We start from the raw sequence: 27,917 nt of genomic DNA, 5'->3' as shown, positions 1-27,917 counted from the left end.
CTTACGTACTTCCCGTTGGCCTTGCAAAATTGTAAACAAACGCGTGATCGCAGGTCCCCGAAGAGCCGAGCTGATCGACAAACTGAGACGGATCAATGAGTTGTGAGCTTTCAGAAGGAACTGTATTAAAAGTAATCGCCGTGTTACAGCAATTATAGCTGGATTAAAGCGACGGCGCGAGTGGGAGACCTTAACGCCAGCCGTCCGCAAAGGAAAACTAGTGATAAGCCAGTTAGCTGGCGGTCGCTTACCGTAAGTAAACCATTACAAACCTCTAAAGCTAACGTTACATTTTAACTGACAACTTGCCATTGTAGTATTATAAGTTACATAGTTGTTTTACAATGTTCTTTCGGATGTAATTTGGCGTTTCTGAAGCAATAATACAGATTATATGGGACTGCAATGTTCGGGAATCCGTGGAGGACAGATTCACGGTTGTGTTTCGGCAGTTGTCTTGGGTATTAACGTATTTTCCAAAGAAGAATTCACAACAAAAGTTTGTGTGCTGTTTCAATAATGACAAAACTGCTGTTTTGGTTTACCATTTGGGTCCAAATTTAAAATAAGGCTTCATTAGTTCACATATTTTTTATAATTTAGGCAAAGTTGTTTTTATATTCGCATTTTTTTTTAATAGTGACAACTTGTAACAAGTTAATTTAAATAAATAATGACTTCAGTCATCAATGAGTTCCCTATTTAGAATTGGCAAATGATACGTTGAAATTATATTATTAAGAAGAAAGTCAGAATGTGCTGCATAAAAACATGTACTAAGAATAAACACAATTGTAAAAATTTTTATTATTTGATTATAGTTCAACAAGTACTAATACATTGTTAAAATTCAAAGTTATGCTTGTTAACATTAGTTAATAATGCACTGTAAGTTGACAAGATCTAACAATGAACGTCATCATTTCTTTAACGTTAACGAAGATTAATAAATACTGCATTAAATAGCATTAAAAAGAATATAGTTGACCCAAAACTGAAAATTCTGTCATTTACTGACCCTTCATGTGTTTTGAACCTGCTAGACTTTCTTCTGTTGTTAAAGTTTGAAGAAAACTGAAACCATTGAGTTCCACCCATAGTATTTGTTTTTCCTACAAGGGAAGTCAATGGTTAAAGATTTCAGTTTTCTTTGAAAATATATTTTTTTGTGTTCTAAATACATATTACTGACCTCCGAACAGCCTTTAACACTATTTAATTGATTGTGAATGATGTTGTACTTTGATATGATTTCCCTATTTAGAATTTGCAAGGAAATACTTTTCTGAAATTGCAAGAAGAAATTCAAAATGTGCGAATATAAAACCAACATTTCCTAAATTTTACTAACCTGTATTAAGAATTAACAATAATTGTACAGTTTATATTAATTGATAATTGATATTCGCATTTTTTTAATAGTGACAACTTGTAACACGTTAATTTAAATAAATATTGACTTCAAAACAACATTAGCACTATTTATTTGACTGTGAGCAATGTTGTACTTTGAAATTAGTTCCCTATTTAGAATTGGCAAATGATACGTTGAAATGATATTATTAAGAAGAAAGTCAGAATGTGCTGCATAAAAACATGTACTAAGAATTAACAAAAATTGTAATAAAATTATTATTTGATTATAATTCAACAAGTACTAAAACATTGTTAAAATCCAAAGTTATGCTTGTTAACATTAGTTAATAATGCACTGTTAGTTAACAAGATCTAATAATGAACGTCTTTCTTTTTACTAACGTTAACAAAGATGAATAAATACTGCATTAAATAACATTAAAGGGAATATAATTCACCCAAAACTGAAAATTCTGTCATTTACTCACCCATTACTTGTTTTAAACCTGCTAGTCTTTCTTTAATCTGTTTTTAAACACAAAATAATCCATAGTATTTGTTCCATCCATAGTATTTGTTTTTCCTACAAATGAAGTTAGTAGTTAAAGATTTCAGTTTTCTCTAAAAATATCTCATTTTGTGTTCATCAGAAAATAAAAATAAAGGTTTGGAATCAGTTGAGGAGGAGTACATTTTAATTCTTTCGGTGAACAATCCATTTAACCAATAGAACCTTGTATTTATATAGGACTTTTATATACTGACAATTAAGTAGTGTCAATTCACGTCATTTGCCCTTCATTTATTTATATATACACACACACACACACACACACACACACACACAAGAGAAAGTTGATAATGAAACAAATCATTTATCATCTATTTTTTGACCACAGTATTGAACAATGAGCCAAACATCCTACTAGATCTTAAAGGCATGAGTCAACAAGTAAAATGTACCATGTTTTTCTTACTTGTGCTATTTTGAAATAGTAAAACTACATTTGAAATACCCTGTCATTGTAAGCATTAAGAAATTCAGACTTCAAATTGTCACGATTATGAAATCTGAAACATGTGACAGCAAAACAATGTGGAAGAAATGACATGTAACTGAAATAGATCTACTTTAACTGTCTGCGTGCGCTTAATTAACGACTAAATACTAGACATTTATACAGGTATATGGTCCATATGCATTCACTGACAACATTAGCAAACTGCCTGTTTACAGTAGCAGAATCATTCAAAAGGTTATGCATCTTTTTTTAAAATTCTTTCTTGAATAAACCGCTGAACACAACAGAATTCAGTAGATAAATGTAGTGCTTTTAGCGATCAACAATTCATAAAACAAGATGGTTTGACCTGGCTTTTTGCAGATCTAGAAAGACGTCTTTTCATTCCAGCTACAAAAACACGTTTGATGACTCTGACACACCTCGTCTTATCTGTCGATTCTTTTTTTAATATGTGAATATATCATTGAAATGAATGCAGCATTGCCATTTCACCAGCAACAACACACTGCGAGAAGTGTTTATCAATTAAACCCATTTGTTGAACGGTCTGGAATTTGATATGTGTTGTGTTTCTCATAAGGGTTTGGGTTAGAGAAACTAGTCTTAAAACATGTTTTATCTTTATTTATCCCTTAAGGAACTGGTTAATTCTTGTGGTCGGTTAGGTTTCACTTCCTTAAAGCAGTGACCAAGTTGCATAGTAAGTGTTTTGTGTAGTCTTAAAAATTTAGACTGCTCATCAACTTTAAAAGTGTGTTACCAAAAGGTGAATTGGACCAACTTTAATTTGGAAATCAAGATTTATTATCCCTTGATTAACTGTTGGTGAAACTTGTACTTGATATCTAGGCTGCATCTTCAGAATCTCGCCAGAAGTAATAGGTCATCTGGATACTTTTTGCCTACTGATTTTCCAATACTATGAATTCAGACGTATTACTTGGCTCTCATACTGTTTTTAATGTACTAACTATATAGTAGGGAAGTATGCGATTTCAGACGCAGCCCAAGTCTTAACATAGTGGCTATCTTTATGCAGGTTTCTAGCAGTATAGTAAATGAATGTACACATTGCATTTTACAGGCAGGGTTAATTATTAATTGGAAAGATAAGTGGAGTTCTGAAAATGACTGAAAGTGTTCATGTTAAGATATTAAGATCATTGATCTGCGTGTGATATATACTTGTGCAATTAGCTGAGGATACAAGTCCCATACTAAAAACCAAATCCATTTTCTTTCGCATAAATGTATTGATTAAAAATGCAGATGCTGATGTGGGGGGGGGGGGGGGGGGGGTATTTACGATAAAATTCTTATCGTAAATATCAGGTTTGTTGTGTTCGCAGGACTGTATTTTTTTGGCCAAAAGAAGGGATGCTGCTACTAATAATGTTCAAATGCTAAATAATAATAAATAATAATTTTATTTATTGTGGAATATTAATAATATATAATAGTTAATATTTTTATTCATTAAAATTTATAAAGTATATATTTTAGTATTAGTAGTTTGTAAATGCATTTTGTATTAATCTTAATTTTTATATATTGTTTTAATTTAATAACATTTTTAATAAATGTTAATAAATTAACAATTGTAATAAATGTATTTTGTGTTAATCTTAATTTTTATACATTTTTATAGATTTTGTTATTGTGCTTATAGAGTGCTCAGCATATATACATACACCCCTCACAAATCTATCTTTTAGATTCATAATATGGATATTTGTGCATATACATTAGATTAGTCAGTACTGAAGCCAAATATGGAGCTTATCAAACAAAATAACTTGCGATAACAGTCCAAATTAAAAAACTACACCCAAATTTAAATATTAAAATAAAAAATATATAAAATACAAATTTAAAAACGAGAAAAAATCAAGAGAAGCAAAAAAAAAAAAAAGGAAAAATTTTGTTGAAATTTTTGTAGGTTTGTAATTTATTTTTGCAATAATTTGCTTGAATTTAATTTATTATCTTTCAATTTCTAAATATGTTTGGTGACTAAAATATTCTTTTAATAAATATACCTGTTTAATCAATCTGTTTGTTTTAATGTACCAAAATACATTGCCTATATTCACTGAGAAATGAATAAAAATATTCATTTTCAAAATGGGGTGTACTCCGTTATACTGATCACTGTATATCAATATAGCTATTTATAGGAATAATCAAAATTAAGACATTGTCATTTTAAGACAATACAGGACATTGCATTTTGATTAAACATGAAACTGAAACCCATTTAGTTCCTAAATTTGCACTTTCATAATAAACTGTGGAAGAGCACTCGCTGCGTAAAACATATGCCGGAATAGTTGGCGGTTCATTCCACTGTGGCAACCCTTGATAAATAAGTGACTAAGCCAAAGGAAAATGAATGAATGAATGAATAATAAACTGCAAGGCAAACTCGTGTTCATTTTTTAGCTCATGCCCACATTAAAAAAAAAAAACAACCAAGAGATTGAATAAGGTTCCTGCTGTACATTTTGTCTGATAATCTGTTGGATTCCTAAAATATACGATACGTTTTCCATTTCAGCGTTGAACTTTAAGCTCATTACAGCGTCTCTGCAGTGATATGATCCTCAGATGTAATCAGTCAAAATTCTAGGTTTGATGGAATGTCAAAGATGAACCATTTCCTAGCAGTCAGTGGGATACTTACACAACTGCATGAATGCTGTCATAATGTTGAGTTCATCCTGAGGCAGAAGTGTTTCGTAATGAGCCGACATGTGATTTCTTAAGATCTGTAGAGTCAAAATATTATTTAAAGTTATAAAGGGTGAATCATTTACTTTGAACAAGAACTGCCATATATAGGATCTGTTATGTTTCTTTTGTCACACTGACAAGTGTGTGTGTGTGTGTGTGTGTGCGTGTGTGTGTGTCTGTGTGTGTCCGTGTTCATTTGTTTTTTGTTTGTTTTTGTTTGTGCGTGTGTGTATCTGTTTTGTTAATTTGTTTTTGTTTGTGCATTTGTGTATGTGTCTGTTTTGTTTGTTTGTGCATTTGTGTGTGTGTCTGTTTTGTTCATTTGTGCATTTGTGTGTGTGTCTGTTTTGTTTGTGTTTTTGTTTGTTTGTTTTCATTTGACTTTTTTGTGTGTAATTTTGTGTTTGTCTGTGTTTTTGTTTGTGTTTTTGCTTGTGTGTGTTGTGCATTTGTGTGTTTGTTTGTTTTCATTTGTTTGTGTGTTCGTTTTGTTTATTTGTTTTGTGTGTCTGTGCGTGTGTGTGTGTGTGTGTATTTGTTTATTTTTGTGTGTTTGTTTGTTTGCTCATTTGTTTTGTGTGTTTGTGCGTGTGTGTCTGTTTTGTTTATTTGTTTTTGTGGATTTGTGTGTTTGTTTGTGTTCACTTGTTTTGTGTGTGTGTTTGTTTTTTATTGTATTTTTATTTGTTTGTTTGTGTTTGCGTGTTCAATTGTTTTTGTGTGTTTAATTGTGTATTTGTGTGTGTGTTTATTTGTTTTTGTTTGTTTGTACATTTGTGTGTATGTGTGTGTGTGTGTGTGTGTGTGTGTGTGTGTGTGTCTGTTTGTTTGTCTGCATGTGTTTTTGTTTGTTTGTGTGTTCTTTTGTTGGTTTGTGTGTTCTTTTGTTGGTTTGTGTGTGTGTGTGTGTGTGTGTGCGTGCGTGCGTGTGCGTGCGTGTGTGTGTGTGGTGTTTGTGTGTGCATGCAGGTGTTGGTCGCCCCTCATCAGGGCTCAGCCTAATTCAGGATGGTGTGTTTGGGGTCGCCGCTGGCTGTATCAGTCCTCCTCATCTTCTTCTGCACTCTGGCGCCTTCTCCTGGTCAGGCATATATATATGCTGTAAGTGTCTGTTTTATATGTCCTTTCATAAGGATTTCAATAATAATTCATGAAAAAGACACAATGTACACATGCATAGCCAAATTTGCATGCATAAAACTGAAAAACAAATGAATAAGTGCAATATATATATATATATATATATATATATATATATATATATATATATATATATATATATATATATATATATATATATATATATATATATATATAAATATTTCACAAAAATAATTAACTTGCACAAAATAAAATACAAATATGAATTCATCAAATACGTGTTGAAATGCAAAACACCATTTACAAACGTATTACAGTGTACAAACTAAAATTCTGCGAGTTCATCCTGAATGAGAATGTGCAAATCCTCTTTCATGTATGAATCTTATGAATTGTGTGTATTTGAGTCTTTCCTGGCAGCATCAGGTCACTCGTACCTTTAAGCTAAACACATGAGAGCTCTGAGCGAACGGAGTATGGCAAACAGAGAACAGAACGCCCAGGGTTCCAAGCCAAATGTTAAGTTTGCAAACTAAAAAGCTTAATTTCCATTATATCTAATGAATGTGAACAGGCTGTTGTTGTGCTTATATATTAGTAATATGTCAAATAAAAACATATTAAAATGATGATCTTTTTGTGGACAAAATAGAGCCTCTCGAATTATATTAAACATGTTTGATAGGCTATTCAGGACTTTAAATTTGGATGATCACTGCTTTGATGCAATGTCCTACAACCGCATCATCCAATAAAAGAGCTGAGGAGAATCGGGTCAGTTTTAATAAATAAATGTGTATATATTTTAACAAGCTTAATACAATTATGCTTTATTATTATTATTATTATTATTTATTTAATTGTTAAATTAGCCACATTTAATGTTATTCCAGTGTCACATGACTCAACACAAACATACTAAATGTTGCCTGTATCTTGATAAACCAAAATTCTTAAACATATTAAACTGTGTTTTTAGAAATAAATTTATACATACACTACGGGTCAAAAGTTTGGGGTCAGTAGGATTTTTAAATGCTTTAAAATAAGCTTTTCCTGCTCACCAAGGCTGAGGCAAAGTAAAAATGTTAAAATTGAAATGTTATTGCACTGTATAATAACTGTTCAAAAGTAGTTTATCATTTAATTTGCTCATTTATTCTAGTGATTTTAAAAATAAATTTTCAGCTTCATTACTACAGTCTTCAGTCACATGATCCTTCAGAAATCACTCTAATATTAATTATTATTGTTATTATTATTATTATTATTATTAATGGTAATTTAATAAATTAATGGTAATTTAATAAATGCCGCCTTGATGAACAAAATAACTTTCTTAAAAAAACATGAAAAAAACTCCCTCAACTTTTGACCTGTAGTGATTTATACCGTTTTTTTTTTTCATTGTTATTATTTTATTATTATTTTTTTTTAAAAGGTTTATTTTTGTTTTTTTGCCAATATTAGATAGACAGTAATGAGACAGGAAGCGAAGTTGCAGAGAGAGAGAGAGGGGGGGGGGGGGTAGGGTAAGGAAAAGTCCTCGAGCCGGGATTCGAACTCAGGGCGCCCTGATGTGCTACTGCACCATATGTCGGCGCACTAACCACTAGGCTATTGCACCAGCCATGTTATGTTTTTAAAGAAAATTGTTCTGTTCATCAAGATGGCATGTATTAAATGAATTTTTTAAAAAAATATTTATTAAGTTTTTATTGTATGTAGTTTCAAATGAAATGATTACTCCAGTCATTATTGCTTTTATTACTATTACCACTAATAATAATAAAGTGATTTCTGAAGGATCGTGTGACTGAAGACTGGAGTAATGAAGCTGAAAATTCATCTTTAAAATCACTGGAATAAATGATTAATTTATAAACTACTTTTGAACAGTTTTTATAGTCAATAACATTTCAAAAATTGTACTGTATTTTTGATTAAATAAATGCAGCCTTGGTGATTTTATTTATATGATTCTGACTTCAACTGTATATATAAATTCTGTGTGGGCTGTATAGGATAGGAGATTAAAAAAAATAGAGCTATTGTTTGTACAGTAAATCATTAGACCTACATCAAGGCCTAATTATATTATCGTTATATCAACTAATGTTATATCGGCCTAATAGTCTATAAAACATCCCCAAGAGTTCTGCAACTTGTCAGGTTTATCCTAACCAGAAATTCAGAAATATTATTTCTGATTAAAAATAATGCTTAAGATCTTTTGTCGACGTGTGATGAGAATTTCAGTTATTTTGAATGAGAGTTCTCCAAACCGGACGCACAATTCATAATTTGTAGTAGTCACAAACAGCAAAAGTGGCTAGACATAACTAAGCTTTATAATATGCTACAGTACGTTTGTTGAGTATTTGGTTGCACAAAACACTTCACCTTTCAGCAATCAATATTAATGTAATGGCATGGCTTGTTTGATTGCTTTATAATGGCTTTATTCACTTTCTAATGGGCTCTTTTCTGTCCATGCAGCATTACAGTAACATGACCTCCATGCTGTTTGAGGATCTGCCTGCTCTCTTTGGCTCCGCTCTGCCCAAAGATGGACTCATGGTAATCCAATCAGTGCTGTTGGATTTGTAGTTTTTGTCCATGAAATGAAGTGCCTGAGAGTGACTGAATTTTCTCTGTTTTTTTAGGGTGTTCTGATTGAAGCCCGTCCTCAGAACGCCTGCACACCTATAGATCCTCCTCCAGCTTCTCCCACACCCGCCGATCCCAACAGCACTACAAAATACATCGTCCTCATTCGACGCTATGACTGTAACTTCGATGTCAAGGTTAATATTTCTGCACAGCTGGGCTTTTCTAATAGTGATTTGGGTCCCGTTGCATGAAAGTCCTTAAAGCAGGCGTCTCCAAACTTGTTCCTGAAAGGCCAGAGTTTAGCTTCAAGCAGGGTGCAAATTACAGGCGGGTTTTACAAGGGCTAATGGGCTAGTTGCACAAGTTGGCACCCGTGAGCTTCCGAGATGCATGTTTACTTCCGGTCGTATAGAATTATGAAGCAAGAGGTGAAGATTTGGCATTTTCGTTATCAAAAATAAGCATGTTTAAAAAAAAATTAATTAATTAATTAAAAAAACAAAGTAGTTTATCAGCGACAGGATATCCTCACTGCATTGCTGCATACCTCAGTGCACTAACTTGCTTTCATTCTTTCCCTCTTGATGCTAAAGTTCGTGCTCTGTGGTTACTCAAATTCCGTTGGGATCATGTCTTTTTTGTAGCGGTCATTTCTCTGCGTTATGTTATAGTTATTATTATTTTTATTATTAAAAAGAAGCTCCACACAAATACGGTCATGCAGAGATGTTTTTTTTTTTCCGCTCCTGCACAACGCACAATTAGGCGATCTCTCCTCTCAACAGACATAGCAGTCAAGAGCACAAGCTCTCAATATACACTCACACCTTACAACATACATGCATATGAGATGTATAATATCACAGATTGTAAATAGAAATAATAGTAATGTAGTAGTAATAATACAATAAATAATCTTCCTTAAATAGAAATATAATAATTATTCACTACAGCATTAGTGTTTCTTAGATATTAATCAACATATCTGCATAACACACACAATTAGGCAAACTCTCAGTCTCTCTTTATCCTGTTAACCACAAGATACGTTTGAATACACAGATACTCAATTATAAAGCACAATGCTGCAGTGTACATCCTATTAATAAAATACAATGCGTCTTTAGTGTATTTACAAAATATATCATTCATTCATTTTCTTTTCGGCTTAGTGCCTTTATTAATCAGGGGTCGCCACAGCGGAATGAACCGCCAACTTATCCAGCAAAGGTTTTACGCAGCGGATGCCCTTCCAGCTGCAACCCACCACTGGGAAACACCCATACGCTCTCATTCTCTCACACACACACACTCACACATACACAAAGGACAATTTAGCTTATTCAATTCACCTATAGCGCATGTGTTTGGACTGTGGGGGAAACCATAGCACCCGGAGGAAACCCACGTGAACACGGGGAGAACATGCAAACTCCACACAGAAATGCCAACTAACCCAGCTGAGGCTCGAACCAGCGACTTACTTGCTGTGAGGCAATTGTGCTACCCACTGCGCCACCATGACGCCCTACAAAATATATATTTACACTTATATACGTGTACATGTAGTCATGATATATAAACATGATCAGGTGCCATTTGTGGTTCGCTCATGTCGTAGTCAGACGGAGATGTCACTGGTATGGATCATCTAGGTTGATGATCCCAAGCTCTCGGTGTGGGAGGAGAACAGTTGTTCCACGCAAAAACTCCAGGAACAACTCCTTTTTTAAGTTTTCTTAGTCCACCAGGTATCAAAACAAAATTATCTTTAGAATTTACTCTGCAGGCTAGTAGTTTTTGTAGGACTGAAGTGATCCCAATAGAATTTGAGTAACCACTGAGCACGAACTTCACCATCAACAGGGAAAGAATGAAAGCAAGTTAGTGCACTGAGGTATGCAGCAATGTAGTGAGGACTCTCCTGTCGTTGATAAACTACTTGGGATCATCTCTACGCAGGTCTAGGATCGCATTAATGGCACTGCATAATCTCTGAGGCCCTCGGGATGAGTATCCTCAGGTGGAAATAGAGAATAATTAGCATAGCTGCTGTTCATAGTGTAAAGAAATGAGATGCAAAAACCTGCGTGGAGCACATTTATACGTCATACTGTTATGTGATGCATTAAATGTATGCTTTACTAAAAAGAAAGGTTTTTAATCTAGTTTTGAACTGCGAGAGTGTGTCTGAGCCTCGGACATTATCAGAAAGGCTATTCCAGAGTTAAGGAGCCATAAATGAGAAGACTCGGCCTCCTTTGCTTGACTTTGCCATTCTAGGTACTACCAGCAGGCCTGAGTTTTGAGATCTTAAAGAGCGAGTTGGATTGTAGCGAGACAGAAGGTTGGTTAGATAAACAGGAGCTAGATTATTTAAAGCTTTATAGGTAAGAAGCAATATTGTATAATCAATCAAAATTGGGGTGGTATGATCATATTTTCTAGACCTGGTAAGAACTCTGGCAGCTGCATTTTGTACTAGCTGAAGTTTGTTAATAGAGGATGCTGGGCAACCAGTGAATAGAGCATTACAGTAATCCAGCCTAGAAGTCATAAATGCATAGACTAGCTCTTCTGCATCTGTGATGGATAGCATATTTCGTAACTTAGCGATATTTCTCAGATGAAAGAAAGCAGTTTTTGTGACATGGGTTATATGATTTTCAAAAGTTAAATTGCTGTCTAATATGACACCCAGATCTTTTATAGTACAGCTAACGCTAACTTTGTATCCCTCTAATTGCAGGACGAGTTGTGAGATCTGCTGTGTACAGGATTTAGGCCCAATGAGTAATAATTCGATTTTGTCTAAGTTTAAGAAAAGAAACTTGTTAATCATCCAGTCTTTAACATCTTTAATACACTCAGACCTGCGGAATGGCTGAATGGATTAAAAAATGCTAATACTCAACTGTTAAACTCTAGGAGAGCTGTCAAATGAGCCTATTTCAAAAAACAGTTGAGTGTTTCTTTAAGTAAGTTGACTTTAGTGTATCCCTGAGGCAAGGCATTTCATTAAGAGCACAAAATTCTTAGGCCTAATCCCCAATTCTACCCTATAGTCCTTCCTCTTACCCCTTCTCCTCATTTCACACATTCAAATGACAGGGTAGGGGTGTCCCAATTCTCTTTAGCTTGAAGGTGTAGGGGTATAGGGAAGGGGTTTTTCAGGACCACTCTACAAACAAAGGGAGAGTTTTTTTCTCATTTTTATTTTGACGTGTGTCATGAGTTTTAGGGTGTATAATGTGGACAAAGATTGTTACTCTGAAATGCAATAAAAACAGCAGTCTGGACGAGGAGCGCTTTCATTCTAGAATGCTATTTTATTGCTAATTTTGTTGCTTTTTTAAAAATAAAAACACACGTAAATGGCTCTATTTTTAGTGTATAATGAATAGAAGATTCAGTGAACAGTGTTGTTGTTTTTTTTAGGTGCATCATGCACAGCAGGCTGGTTTCAGCGCAGCCATAGTGCACAACATGTACTCCAATTCACTACTCAATATGGGCTACAGCAATGGTGAGATTTCCACATTATTTTTGATTAAATTGACTCTTGTGTCAGTAATAAATGTGTGTGTATATGTTAACGTTTGTTTTAGAATCAGAATCAGAATCAGTTTTGATGCCAAGTGTGCTTCACACACACACACAAGGTATTTGTTTTGGCTACAGAAGCTTCCAGTGTACATAAAGTGACAAGTGACCAACACAAAATAAATAAATATGAAAAATAAAAGAGACGATAAGCATTAAACAGATGCAGTTAGTCAAAAAATCTGGATGTTGAATTGTGTGTACAGATTGTTATAAATATACAGGTTATAAGGTGTTGTGTACAAATACGAATGGAGAAGGTATTACATTGTATATTGATATAAGGTGCTGTGTACAAGTGCGTATGAGAAAGTATTGCATATATTTATTGCACAGTAGGGGAATATTTAACTGTTCATAAGGTAGACAGCCTGAGGAAAGAAACTTTTCCTGTGTCTGGCTGTTTTTGTGCTTGGTGCTCTGAAGCGCCGACCAGACGGTAACAGTTCGAACAGGTAGTGTGCTGGGTGCGAGGCATCCAGAGTGATTTTGCGAGCCCTTTTACTCACTCTGGAAGAGTACAGTTCTTGAAGTGTAGGAAGAGTAGTGCCAGTGATTTGTTCTCATTCGTTTACAATGGTAATCACGAGTAAGCCAGCAAAATCTGTGCACTTTCTTGTTTGTAATATTTAAAAAGGCTATTTTGAGTACACTCTTATTGATGGCTGAAACAATCAAATTATGCACACTAAAAAAAAACTGAATAAGTGATGAATATACTGAATTACAGGTGTTTCATGTACAGTTGAAGTCAGTATTATTTTTTTCCCCTAATTTCTTCACATTTCTAAACATAATCGTTTGATTAATTTATTTCTAATAACTGATTTATTTTATCTTTGCTATGAAAACATTTTTTAAGATGCTAGTTTGCAGCTTAAAGTGACATTTAACGGCGTAAATTGGTTAATTATGCAAGTTAGAGTAATTCGGCAAATCATTGTATGATGATGATGGTTTGTTCTTTAGACTATCGAAAAAAAAATTACTTAAGGGGGCTACTAATATTAACCACAAAATGTTTTTTAAAAAATTAAAAACTGCTTTTATTCTAGCCGAAATTAAACAAATAAGACTTTCTCCAGAAGAAAAAATATTATAGGAAACACTGTGAAAAATTCTTTGCTCTGTTAAACATCATTTGGGGAATATTTGAAAAAGAAAAAATTCACAGGAGCGCTAATAATTTTGCCCTCAACTGTGTTTGCAAGGATCATGCTTTATCTTTCTTTCAATCTGCTGTCCATTTGTTTTCCTTTTCAGAGACCATCGCAGAGGAGATTACAATTCCTTCTGTGTTTACAAGCTTCTACGCCTCTCAGATATTGCACAAATTTATCATACCTGAGAAAGGGTGAGAATAATACCGGTTATTCACACATTAAACACTGAATAGAATGCACTGTAGATGCACCGGCAGTCAAAAGTTTGAAATAATCCAGGTTTTATCATGCTTTTAAACTAAACAAAGCTAAGTTATAAATAGATCAAAAACTAATATTGTAATTTTGTGAATATCGTGATCATCACACTAGTTCTATCGCCAAAATTTAATTGTGAACGCTTTTTATATCTGTTTTTTCTGTTTATTTTATGTATTTCTCGCCATGAATGTGGCACAGAAACTGGCATGGCGTTAAACATAATCAAGCAAACAAACACTAGTCTTATCACATGATAGTTTTGAAATATGCTGATTTAGTGATGTTTTACTGTGTTTTTGATCAAATAAATGCTGAATTCAAAGAAAAAAAAATCCAGAAACACTTACTTACAAATATAATTTTTTAATATAGGTGGGCATATCTAGATTAATCTAGATTATTCTCACTGTAATCTTGGAATTAATCTAGATTAAAATGGCTCATTTGAATTCTGCCGAAGGCATTCAGAATATGTAATATTCCACCCAATGTAATATATGTAATATAATGGCTAAAAGTAAGTCTTTGAGAACGGGTTTCTCAAGCCAGGTGGCGCATCAGACCAGGGGTTCATCTCCTGTTTGTAAAATGAATCACAAACTGCTTGAGAAACTGTTCTACTATGATAATTGGTGATGAAAATAAATGATGTTCAATAAGATGTACCTGTGTTTACTAACTGTTTATTTAGTTAAACATGAATTTAGAACTGGAGGCCTACATAAGCTCCAAACAGCGAATTATTATTATTATTATTATTTAATTTTTTTTTTTTTACCTTAATCTGACTAAAGTCATAACTGAATGAAACAGAAATGGAATTAAGACGTGGAATATGCATATATTAGTGGCATTATTGAAGTAAACACCGCAATCAAACTATTACTGTCATGTAGGACTTTTAGCCATATTTTCCGACAAGATCCACACTGTCAGTAAAGGAGTGCTAACACATCGCGAAATGCAGAAGTTTTTTTTTTTTCTATTCGCTATGCGTTATTAAATTCCATAACACACTCACCAGTCCTTACTCCTTATTTGCATCTAATATCCCAGTTTGTCATGGGGGCATGAATGAAATGTTCATGAGTGAATGTAAAACTGCCGAACTGCAGTTAAAGTCACCCAAAACTACAGGAAACTCTTACATAAAAACACTTCACGTAAACACCTTAATTATATTATTGTCTATTAAGGCAAATAACTAGATTACAGATGTCCATGTAAGGGCAGTCAGTAGTGCTTCGAAGTAAGTGAAAGATCCAGAAGGGCATCTGCTGATTTGATTCAGAAGGGCACTTTTTTGTCAGACGGCTCACCGGTCAGGTATACATCCAATCAAAAATATCAAGGTGAAAGTCATCATAGCTTGCGTTTAATAGACCCAGCTCCCAACCAACTTTGAGAATAGATTAACGGCTACATATAAAAGTCTCGCGTTAACGCAGCACGTTAATGTCGATAACGGCCCACCACTATTTTTTACCCTCAGTGTATGTAAACAGAAGCAGGTGTTTGGACAAAATTATTTTTATCGTTACAATTTTGTCGTATAAATGTAATAATGATAATAATTTGACCTTTTTTTATCATGTTTGTATTATTATTTTAGTAAGGAATCAAATTGATTTAAATGACAACCACAAATGTGTGGTAATTACAGTATATAGTTAGCTGAAAACATAAAAGAACCAAAACTATGATTTCATATTGTCAAAGTTGCCATTCATTTGCATGCTTTAAAGTATAAGATTAATTTCAGTAAAAAGGGCTTTTCTTTTGTTTAATTATTTGCTCTTGTGGATCCCAGAAAGAAAATAAAAGGCAGGTCAGGTTTTTTTGTGTGTGTTTATAACTTGCTGACCCACCTCCCTGCAGGGCGTATGTGGTTCTGAAGCCTGAGTTCTCCTTCCCTCTGTCCTACTATCTCATCCCCTTCACTGGAGTCGTCTGCATGATCATCATTGTCATGGTCATCATAATGGTCAGTGCTGCCATTATAAACCCTTTAAATGTGATTTTATGAAAGAGTCATGCATAAAGTTTCAAATGTCTAGAACATTCAGATGTCTGAGCTGCCGCGTCTGACACCTTCAAATGCCACCGGGTGTTCACTGCGTGTCAGGATTGCCTTCTGAGGCACAAGTCATTTATTAGATGAAGAAAAGATTATTGCAGCTTCTCCTAACGCAATAAATTCAGTTTTTACTGTTGATATTTGGTGCCAGTTGATCAGGAAGTGACGATTTTGTTCGCTTTGACTGGTTGGATGGAAACGCTGCTTTATTCGCACGTCTTTTATGCGATAATCCAGTTATGCGCATAAAGTTCATTCGGAAACATGTGGAAACATAGCTATAGATAACAATAATATGATAATACAGTTGAAGTCAGAGTTATTAGCTCAACTGTTATTTATAGTATATAATATGCTATATTTATTATATATAATATATAACAGTGGTTTGTTCTGTAGCCAACTGGAAAAAAAAAACATAATTTCTTAAGAGCTAATAAAACTGTCAATATTATAAATATAAATTATATAATAATATTATATAAATACTATAAATATTAAAAACTGCTTTTATTCTGCCAAAATAAATAAAATAAGACTTAAATATAGTAGGAAATACTGTGAAAATGTCTTTTCTTCATTAAACATTCCTTAAGAAATATCTGAAAAAGAATACAAATTTCACAGCAGGGCTGATAATTTTGCCCTCAACTGTATGTATTCGCATCAAAAAAGCAACCTTTCCTAATTATTTATTTATTTATTTATTTATTTATTTATTTATTTATTTATTTATTCCACAGAATGAAACCTTTGTTAGTCTAATGGATGATTTATGTGTTCTTTTTTATATAATGTGGATTTTAAGCTTTACAATGGACTCAGAAGTATCTAAATCCACAGATAAGTAAAGAGAATGCTTTATAAAGATCTACAGATATATAAAGAGAATGCTTTCAACAGTCTGAAGTAGCTGTTACATCAGAAGTTTACAATAAATATGGTTTAGCTTGACAAATGTGTAGGATTTGGAACTGACAGTGGTACGTTTATTATGGTCGGTGATGATGTATGTTCTCTATTCTGATTGGTCCAGATTGTGCGATGTGTACAACACCGAAAGAGACTTCGTAAAAACAGACTCTCCAAGGAACAGCTGAAGAAAATCCCCATTCACAAGTTTAATAAAGGTGAGGATGAGAGAATTAATCACTGGATTGTTCTTGTTAAAGGGATAGTTCACACAAAAATGAAAAGTCATCATCATTTACTCGCCCTTGACTTGTGCCAAACCTGTTTGAGGTTGTTGTCGTCATTGTTGTTGTTGTCGTCGTCTTCGTTGTTGCTGTTGTTGTCGTTGTTGTTCTGTTTAATACAATAAAAAAACATACTGAAAAATGTTGGAAAACTTGATCAAAAAATACTATGGAAGTCAATGGTTACCAGTTTCCAACATTCTTCAAAATATCTTCCTTAACATGGCTCTTGCAAAAATTCTAAAGAAATTATTTTACAGCTATAGAAAAAAGATATGGCACCAACATTTAAGGAATGGCTTAAAGAACTGCTAAGTACAATCTAAATAGAGAGATTGCGATTAAATATAAATAATAAGAAAAACTTGGAAACCTATACTAGACCAATTGGGAATATGATCACGCATACTAACCCTGTGTATTATTATATATTTATTTACCTTCAAAAGACACTGTAATGCTTTTATTTATTTATTTATTTGTTTTATCTTTATCTTACTGGTTATTAGTATTTTTTATATATATATATATATATTTAATAGAATGTGTATTTTTGTTTTAAATGATAATAGAGAACATCTTTAATCAGGAAATATTTTAAGGGAAATGTTTAAAAAGGCGTCTTCTGGAGGGATTTTAAAATATGTATTAGTAATAAAACTAAAAGATTGTATATGACTCTTTCAGTGTTGTTATTTGTATGTTGTTGTTTTTTTGTACAATGAATGTTTATTAAGAAACCATGTATGGTTGCTTGTTATAGACTGTATATTTAGTAAAGGTCTTGCCAGAAATATAACCAATGCTGCTGATGTGGCATTAAAACACAAATACTTACTCCCAGGGCCATTTATATCGAAGTTGATATTTTAGCCGCACCATATTAGCGTTTCGTAACATCTAGTTTTTATGAGGTGGGTTGTTAACTCAATGCTCAACCCCCAACCTGGGGAACCAGGACATACACACAGACACTACAGACAATTTAGCTTACCCAATTCACCTATAGCGCATGTGTTTGTACTGTGGGGGAAACCGGTGCACCCGGAGGAAACCCACACCAACACTGGGAGAACATGCAAACTCCACAAAAAAATGCCAACTGACCCAGCTGGGACTCGAACCAGCGACCTTCCTGCAGGGAGGCGACAGCGCCACCCACTGTGCCACCATGTTGCCCTAAAACACAAATAAAATAAATAAATATTAGTATTATTTATATGCTTATATGTGCGGGACCTATATCCTCGACAGTACAATGCTACTTTTGAATCATGTTCCTTGAATGTTCCTTGTATGATTTGACAGAAAACGAACTGAATACAGAATATTTTAGATAGATGGATAGATGGATAGATAGATGGATAGATGGATAGATAGATAGATAGATAGATAGATAGATAGATAGATAGATAGATAGATAGATAGATAGATAGATAGATAGATAGATAGATGGATGGATAGATAGATAGATAGATAGATAGATAGATAGATAGATAGATAGATAGATAGATAGATAGATAGATAGATAGATAGATAGATAGATAGATAGATAGATAGATAGATAGATAGATAGAAGGATGGATAGATTGTTTTGTTGGTGGATGGATGTAGATAGATGGATAGATGGATAGATAGATAGATAGATAGATAGATAGATAGATAGATAGATAGATAGATCTTCTTATGTGTTCAACAGAAAAGAAACTCAAACTCAAAGTTAGGAGTGAGTAATTGATGACAACATTTTTATTTTGGGGTGAACTATTCCTTTAAATGTGGCATAAGCAGTCTAGAATGCATTTATAGAGTGGTTTCATTTACCACAGTAATCTCCTCTTAGAATTTCAAGACATGCAATTTTTTACTGACAGTTTCCGATGTGATATCTTATATATTATGGACTCAATATTCTCCTCAGGTGATTCGTATGATGTGTGTGCGATTTGCCTTGATGAGTATGAAGAGGGAGATAAGCTGAGAGTGCTGCCGTGTTCACATGGTAAGAGCTGCTCAATAACCTTGTCTTTACATTAGCAATGTATATGACAAATAATAATCAGTAACTCAAATGATAAAGAAAGCCAGGGGTTTCAAAACTATCTAAATACTTTTCCAAAAATCTATTTCCAAATTATCTTGTCTTAAAATTTGGAAATAATATTACTTCAGATGAACAGCAACGTACAGCGTTTTTTAAAAATAAGTCAGGCTAATCAAATACCTGAACTGATGATAAACAGAAGTTTGATCAGTGTGTTAGTCTGGAACTTCAGGTGTGTGTGAAGACAATAAAAGCTAAAGCTGAGTCAAAACTGGATCGTAAAACAAGATGATGATCCCAGCAAATCTACAACACAACAACTGAAGAAAAAAAACAATGTCCAGATGAAACAGTCTCAGGAGCTCATCCTGACTGAAATACTCCAGAAAATCCTCCAGAATTATCTGAGAGGCTGAGAAGCTCATCCAGAAAGTGATTTATTTAAATAATTACTGCTAAAAATGTATCTTCGGGCATCATAGGATGTCCTAAGTATGGCTGTGAGATGTCATGTGACGTTCATCTGAGGTTTTATCTTCCAAATTTTAAGACCTGCAATATAGTTGTTGTTTTTTTATTATGTCCTAATGCAGAAAACCATATAATTCAATAGTGTGTCCTTACTTTTTCACGTGACTGAAGCGTTGCAGTCCAAATTCAAAATATCTGAGAGGGTTTTTTTCACTCTGAAAATGACTCGATGCACACGCTGGTTGCCAGATTGACAACAACAATCTAATGTTTACATTTGTAATATTTGTATTATTTACTGTTTGTTGTTTAAAAAGCCTCTTGTGCCTCTTGTGTGGATTGTATGAAACTGCGTCTCATTTTTGGGACTACTACTCTCTGTCAGAGGTCACATTTTTAGCCTTCATGACTGAAAAGAAATACGCTGTGTTTTCCACCTGTGCACCCTAAAATATAGTTGGTTAAACTGGCAGTGGGCTGGTTATAGAGACCGAAACAAACACATTCTGATACAGAACACACATTTGTGCATCGCTTTTTTAGATACACAAGTACAGTTGAAGTCAGAATTATTCACCTTCCGGTTTCTTTTTCAAATATTTCTCAAATAATGTTCATCAGAGCAAGGAAATTACAGTATTCTTGCCGAAATAAAAAACAAATAAGACTTTCTCCAGAAGAAAAAACATCATAGGAAATAAAGTAGTTTTTATTTAAAAAACCAAAAACATTTTAAGGTTTAATGTTTTTCTTCAGATAGTCTACAGAAGAAATGATCAATATATGGTGACTTGCCTAATTAACCTAACTTGCCTAGATAACCAAATTAACCATATTGAGCCTTTAAATGTCACTTTAAGCTGAATACTAGTATCTTGAAAAATATATAATAACATGCACTGTCATCATGGCAAAGATAAAAGAAATCAGTTATTAGAAATGAGTTATTAAAACTGTTATGTTTAGAAATGTGATAATCTCTCTATTAAACAGAAATTAGAAAAAAAATATACAGAGCGGATAATTCAGGGTGGCTAATAATTCTGACTTCAACTGTATGTTCACTTGGCATGATTCTTAAATATCTGCAAACATGGCATTTTTATGCTCCTGGGTACGGTTGCACCTGCAAGTTTTTACTTCAACTGGAATGTAAAGTCCACACTAGAGGCTTCGTAACCACTAGCTAGTTTATAAATAAATTAGTTCTTACTTCGGTTGCACCACATGTTCTTAAGGCAAAGCATAGTAAGTAGGTCGTAAACTCTCCGTAAAGTCATGTGTAATAACACTGAATGATGTAATATCCATTAAAAAGCATTTAAATCGTTAAACTGCTTTAAAATTCTGCATCTATATATATATCTCTCCTATCAAAATGATTATGATAAATGACATTTTTATAGTGCATTACAGTCAGTCGCTATACCAGACGCACATACCTGCATCTCGAGCCGTGAATGCACGCAAAATACACATGAAGTTATCAAAGCATTAAACATTGTATATCCTACACATAAAAGAGAAAAGCGCAGGGAGAAGAACTCCGTCATGAAGAAATTCTCATTTTAATTAATGGATGCAATTAACTCGAAACACTTGTTGAAAAACTCTTTCAGAAACCGAAAAAAGAGGAGATTTGGGAGGAAAATGAGGCTGTGAGTAGAGGGAGATCATTCTTCATTATATCTCGAGCTGCTCAGTTCAAACTAATCTTGCTGTCATCTCTTTTACGTAGCGTTACATTTACATTACATAAACGCACTACAGAATATTACGTTTACACACATCCACAAATGACATGTAAACGCATCAGCTTTTTACAGCGTAATACTCACTACTCTTGAGTACTTTTAAAAGGTCTATTAGAGCTGCATGATTATTCGAAAAAAGATCGCGATCTCGATTTGACCCCCTAGACCAGTGTTTCCCAACCCTGTTCCTGGAGGCACACCAACAGTACATATTTTGGATGCCTCCCTTTTCTGACCCATTAACTTCAGGTGTTGGAGTCTCTACTGATGTAATGATAAGTTGATTCAGGTGTGTTTGATTAGGGAGAGGTTGAAAATGTGTACTGTTGGTGTGCCTTCAGGAACAGGGTTGGGAAACACTGCCCTAGACGATCTTAATCCAGCATTTCTACGATTCTGCCAATCATATTTTCAAGTTCAGGGGAGAAGCAAATGCGGCTGCATAAGTCTTCACCTTGATTTACATACGTTGCTTAGCGTGATGGACACCTCCAAATGGTGTTGAAAGAGTCACATACTGTATTTATAAGGTATAATTCACTCAAAAATGTCATTTCTATCTTCATGTAATGATATATTGACCGTGAGCTGTTACTACAGAGAGGGCTGGCGCGCACCCTACTTAATGATAGACGCGCGCGCGTCTACTTTAGTTAACAGAGCCTGCTTAGGCTGTGAATAACGGGAAATAAAGTTGTAAATAACATTCAGCTTGTAGCACAGAGTGATCGTTTGGGAGCGGTGTGGGAAGTATTAACTGCACTTAGCAGTAAAATGAAACCGAAAGCGCGCACATCATTTAAATAATCATGTCTACTTTGATCTTTTATGTGAAGCTGCTTTGACACAATCTACATTGTAAAAGCGCTATACAAATAAAGGTGAATTGAATTGAATTTATTAAGCGTAATATTTAGTAGTGCATAAGTTGTAACCAAGCGGCAACCTCCCGCTCTCCCTCAGAAGGCCAATACGGAAGTAACTGAAACTGCAATTCATCAAAATTCCGCTAGTCCTGGCTCCATAATAGAGCAAATTGCAATTGAGCCCACTGTTAGAATGGCCAACTTTACAGCAGGAAAAAAAGGTGTTTACAGCCTGGTACAAAGAACGATTTTGGTTCATATAGCTATTTTTACCCCCCATGACAACTGTGAGGAGGGTGAATTTTTTTATAACTCATCCATTTCCTTTATATTAGGTTATATTAAGTTTGCATAATTAAGGGCGTGGCCACTTGAGTGACAGCTAGGTCTCGCTGCTCGCCGTCACTTCACCTCAGCTGAATCCGGCAGATTAGCCACTGATCTCGGCATATTCATCCTATTTTTGTGTTGTTTTATGTGGTGTTACACAGTCAGCTGCCTTTTGGACTTATTTCTTACAATTATCAGATGATATGGCATGCTGTGTGCACTTAATTGTGCTCACAAACCATTCACGTGGCCTCCAATTCCCATGTGAGTAATGTTATATACTTGTACACCATCTCTATAAATGTATTTGCTTTATTTAAGATCATTTATCATTCATATTTTTCTTTAGATCCGTAAAGCACTCCAGAATCTGACAGATTGATTAGCTGTAGGCTCTAGATCAGTCATCTGAAGCGTTATCATACAGTGTTATGCTGGAGTTCATGGTCTTGCATTTACTAACACACACTATATTTGAAGTGTTTGGAAGTAATTCACGTTTTTCTCCTGTAGAAAAACGTCATAAGAGCACTGCTTAGTGGGTCACTGTATTACTACAGTGTTTTTAAAAGTCTAAACACTTATTGATATAGTATACAGCCAAGCACATGTGGTCAGAACACAAACGGGTCGCAGGTAATAAAGTATCAAGCGTTTCTCCCAAAGTAAAGTCTGTCTGCCAGGTCTAAGCAAAGTGCCAGCAGGTGTCTGTAGCTCCGCTCACTCTCCGCCTCTTTGCCCTTGTTTGGTATCCCGCCGTGGGTGCGATGACACGCGAACAAAATGCCGACGGTTGGCCGCGCCTACTTGTAGCTTCTTTTGCAGTGTTCAGAAACCTGTGGGTGACGTCACGGATACTACGTAAATATATTTTACAGTCTATGGTTGTAACATAGTGTCCCTTTAAGTCACAACTAGGTTACGTTTTAACTTGCGCACTGCTGGTGCAACCGGTCCCAGAAGAGTAAAAGTGTACATACAGCACCATAGAGCAAAACAGAGTAACACAACATCATTTTAACTCCCCTTGTTCAGCCTACCACTCCAGGTGTGTGGACCCCTGGCTCACCCAGACCAAGAAAACCTGCCCGGTGTGCAAGCAGCGCGTGACTCGTCCCAACCCAGAATACTCAGAGTCTTCAGATTCAGACGAAGAGGCAGGACCTCACGAGGCTGAAGAGGAAGACGAGCGCACTCCTCTCCTCCGGCCGTCCAATCCCGGCTCTCCGGCCTCCTCCAGCCCGCCTCCTTCTTATTCATCCACAGTTGCATCAGAGCCAGCCACCGTCACAACCGCAGCACAGTGTCTGCCACACACACCGCAGCATGGCGCGCCCCTGCTGGCCAACGACGAGTATTACTCGCCCATAGAGGACTCGGATGATGAAGGTAGTGAGGATGAGGAGGAACGTCACACCTCAGATAGCGACAGCACAGAGCTGATTGGAGGCGCCGCCGTACGAGTTTGAGCGAAAAGCACACTGAAAAAAATGATTAGTTGGATTTACTAATTTTTTTTTTTAAGGTAAGTGGTTGCAGACATTTTATTTGGGCTGAATTTGAACAATACTAAACTTAATTTGTTTGTTTAAATTCAGCCCATATAAATTATTTGCAGCAATTTAGCATAAATAATTTTTTTCAGTGCTCTTTAGTTTGTTTTTGAGGTTTTGCAGCCTTGATTTAAGACACATTCCAGGCTTTCTGATACACACACGCACATCCATCCTGCTTCTAGCTAGTGCGATCAACACTACAACATATTCTGACGCCTTTTAATCACACAAGATTGATGCACTGAAAGAAATGACTCACTGGATTTACTCAATTATTTACTTTAGGTAAGTGTTTCCAAATAATTTATATGGGCTGAACTTTAAATTAAATTAAGTAATGTTCAACTTGATTTGTTTGATTAAATTCAGCCCATATAAATCGTTTGCAAGCACATACATAAAAAAAATAGAGTCAAATCCAAGGAATCATTTTTTTCAGTGTGTGGTTTATATTATTATTGTTTTCCCCTAGAACAGTGGTGTCAAACTCAGTTCCTGGAGAGCCGCAACCCTGCACAGTTTAGTTCCAACCCTGCTTCAACATACCTGGAGGTTTGAAACAAGCCTAAAGGACTCAATTAGTTTACGCGGGTGTGTTAGATTAGTTCCAACCCTAATTAGTGCAGAGCTGCGGCCCTCCTAGGAACTGAGTTTGATTTGTTCCCTAGAGCTGTGTTTCCCAACACTGTTCCTGAAGGCACACCTACAGTACACATTTTCAATCTCTCCCTATTCAAATACACCTGAATTAAATGATCAGAACATTAGAAGAGACTTGAAAACCTGAAATAAATGGTTCAGATAAGGGAGACATCCAAAACATGTACTGTTGGTGTGCCTTCAGGAACAGGGTTGGGAAACACTGCCCTAGAGCATAAATGCTATGTGAAGTTCATTAAAGGGGTAGTTCACCCAAGAAATGTACATTTGCTCACTGTTTACTCACCCAAAATGGGATCTTTAGGGAGTTTTTTTAATTCTGTTGAACACAATATATATATATATATATATATATATATAATTTTTTTTTTTTTTTTTTTTTTTTTTTGGAAGAATGCTGGGAAAAGAAGCTGCTATTGACATCAAGTGTAGGAACAAAATAATCTATGAAAGTCAATTGTGCTTGCATTCTTCAATATATCAAACTAAAGTGTTTCCAAATTGTTGAGTGTCTTACTTCTGTCGAACACAAGAGAAGATATTTGGAAGAAAGCTGTAACTATTGACTTCCAAAGTCGGAAAAACTAATACTGTGGAAGTCATTGGTCTCATTTCTTAAGAAATATCGTCTTTTTGTGGTGAACAGAAGACAAAAACTCAGGAATAAGTTGATTGTGTGTAAATGATGACAGAATTTGAATATTTTAATCTGTAAATGTAAGTCGGTGGTTCTTCCTTGGTCACCGTTTATGCGCAATACGGACACATCACCAGTTGTTAAACCAATACTGTCATTATGTTTATACTCGCAGAGGCCTCTTAGAAATCATGGTAGATTCTGAATAATTGTAATTTCTTTAATGTCATTCATTTTTAACCCGTTTATTGATCAACATCTTCAAGTGATGGAATAATACTGTTCTTACAGGATTTACATTTATAGCATTTTTGTTGTTGTTATGTTACATTAAAGGGGTAGTTCACCCAAGAAATAGACATTTACTCACTGTTTACTTAGTCTAAAGGGGGTTTGAAGGAGTTTTTTATTCTGTTGAACACCATATATTGGAAGAATGCTGGAAAAAAGCTGCCATTGACATCAAGTGTAGGAACAAAATAATCTATGAAAGTCAATTGTGCTAGCATTCTTCAATAAATATCAAACTAAAGTGTTTCCAAACTGTTGAGTCTCTTACTTCTGTCGAACACAAGAGAAGATATTTTGAAGAAAGCTGTAACTATTGACTTTCTAAAGTCGGAAAAACTAATTTTGTGGAAGTCAGTGGTCTCATTTCTTAAGAAATATCGTCTTTTTGTGGTGAACAGAAGAAAAAAACTGAGGAATAAGTTGATTGTGAGTAAATGATGACAAAATTTTAATTTCTTTGGGTGAACTGACCCTTTAAAGTAGTCCATCTATACATGCATAAATAAAAAACAAATCATTTACTCACCCTTAAAATATTTCCAAACCCGTATATATATATATTTTTTACTCTTTTACTAGCTTTAGTACACAAAAAGAAATGTACTAAAATGTTTGGCAGTAGTCCATATGACAATACTTTTTTTTCATTATTATTTTCTACCGATGAGCTGATTAGATGTCTTTCAATAGGGAGACATTCAAAACACTACACTGTAAAAATTGTGAGTAACCCCATTAAAATTAAATCATCATAACCATAGACTTTATGTAAAGTCTACTTGAAGAGTTTAGATGCAAAAACCTCTAAATGCCATCTGAGATTTTCTTCTAACGTGAGCGTTTTCATCAAGCTCCTGTGTGTAGGTTCACTAATATCACTTTTATGGCAATGAATAAGTCATTTTATTGTCTTTAAAGTAAAATAACTCAACATAAACAAAGGAGGCTTAGAAAAATGTTCGTTTTCAATGGAAATTTCAGACGGCATTGAGGTTTTTGCGTCTAAACATTTCACTTGTTACTTTTAAGGCAACATGCTTTTTACAGTGTACAAGATATAGATATATCTCATAATTAATTATATCTCAAATGGGTTAAGCCTGGATATATGGAACTAATTTAAGCGCAAATGTGATTTCAGAGCAGTGACTTATTTAAAGGGATGGTTCAGGCCCTGAAAAAAGAAAAATCTCCCATCACGCACGCTTGGGTTATTCTTTGAACATAAACAACGATTTTTATTTTGCTAATCTCAAAACCTTCACACATTAAAACATCATAAAAGTGATCCACACTCGCTTTATATGATCAATTTAATTAAGGCTTTAATAATAAACATAGACATCGCTGAACACATACACAGAGCACATCAAATATGGTAAACAGAAGCTTGACAGTACTTGCTTGATGCTTGAAAGCCAATGAGATTTGTTCTCTCATGTCAAGCAAGCATGGTTGAGTTTTATATTTCAATGTGCTTCATGTTCGTGCATTGATTAATGTTCAAATGTAGATAAAAGCATTATTAAATTCATATAAAGTGGTTTTGTAAGATATAAACTTCTTAATTTGATTACGTTTATGATCTTTTTGAAGCGTGAATATTGTAGAGGGTCAGAAATGTTTTGGCTTTTGTTAAAAATATCAGTTTTGGGTGAACTTTCTCTTTAAATTCTGTGTGTTTCTCGCTCAGAGCTGCTGTATGGCCTCAAAGGAGATACAGCACAACACAAGTTTAATGTTTATTTTTTATTTTATTATCATTTTAATCATTTCTTATCGTCCTTTTGAGAGTTCGGTCAGCATATGGATACTGTTAGTTGTCTTATTTGGCAAATTTCTCCATTTGTTATTCAGAAACTCGACATGAGGGTGAGTAAACAGTCAAAGCAAATAGTGAACTTGCGTTTTTGGGTGAATTATAAGTTGGTGGTTCTTCCCTGGTCACCGTTTATGTGCAATGCGGACACATCGCCAGTTTGTAAACCGATACTGTCCTTTTATTTATACACGCAGAGGCCACTCGGATATCATGGTGGATTCTGAATAATTGTCTTTGAAAACGAACTACTTTAATGTCATTTGTTGTTAACCCCTTTATTGATCAACATCTTCAAGTGATGAAATAATACTGTTCTTACAGGATTTACATTTATAGCCTGGTGATTTAAAATATGATT

At 34.5% G+C, this 27,917-nt stretch overlaps 1 protein-coding gene across 1 annotated transcript; it reads left to right on the top strand.

Annotated features, from left to right (window-relative positions):
* Window positions 1–21: 21 nt before the first annotated feature.
* Window positions 22–25,160, top strand: rnf167 (ring finger protein 167). Its single transcript, XM_056458802.1, has 10 exons — window positions 22–252; window positions 6,084–6,215; window positions 8,715–8,795; window positions 8,882–9,022; window positions 12,267–12,354; window positions 13,695–13,785; window positions 15,734–15,839; window positions 16,969–17,062; window positions 19,050–19,130; window positions 23,629–25,160. Exons 2-10 carry the CDS (start codon window positions 6,123–6,125, stop codon window positions 24,060–24,062), a joined length of 1,209 nt encoding a protein of 402 aa, XP_056314777.1. The 5' UTR covers window positions 22–252; window positions 6,084–6,122; the 3' UTR covers window positions 24,063–25,160.
* Window positions 25,161–27,917: the final 2,757 nt, after the last annotated feature.

Source organism: Danio aesculapii, chromosome 5, assembly GCF_903798145.1.
Source record: "Danio aesculapii chromosome 5, fDanAes4.1, whole genome shotgun sequence".
In the NCBI taxonomy this organism is placed as follows: Eukaryota; Metazoa; Chordata; class Actinopteri; order Cypriniformes; family Danionidae; genus Danio; species Danio aesculapii.
The sequence above is the reverse complement of the archived record's forward strand: the minus strand, read 5'-3'. Positions and strand labels throughout refer to the sequence as shown.

What these genes read in the sequence shown, in the direction of transcription:
- rnf167 (XM_056458802.1), top strand. Translation starts at nt 6,123, where the DNA reads ATGGTGTGTTTGGGGTCGCCGCTGGCTGTATCAGTCCTCCTCATCTTC. An exon ending in CAATATGGGCTACAGCAATG is followed by an intron (nt 12,355 to 13,694) that starts GTGAGATTTCCA and finishes TTTCCTTTTCAG; the next exon opens with AGACCATCGCAGAGGAGATT. An exon ending in CATTCACAAGTTTAATAAAG is followed by an intron (nt 17,063 to 19,049) that starts GTGAGGATGAGA and finishes TATTCTCCTCAG; the next exon opens with GTGATTCGTATGATGTGTGT.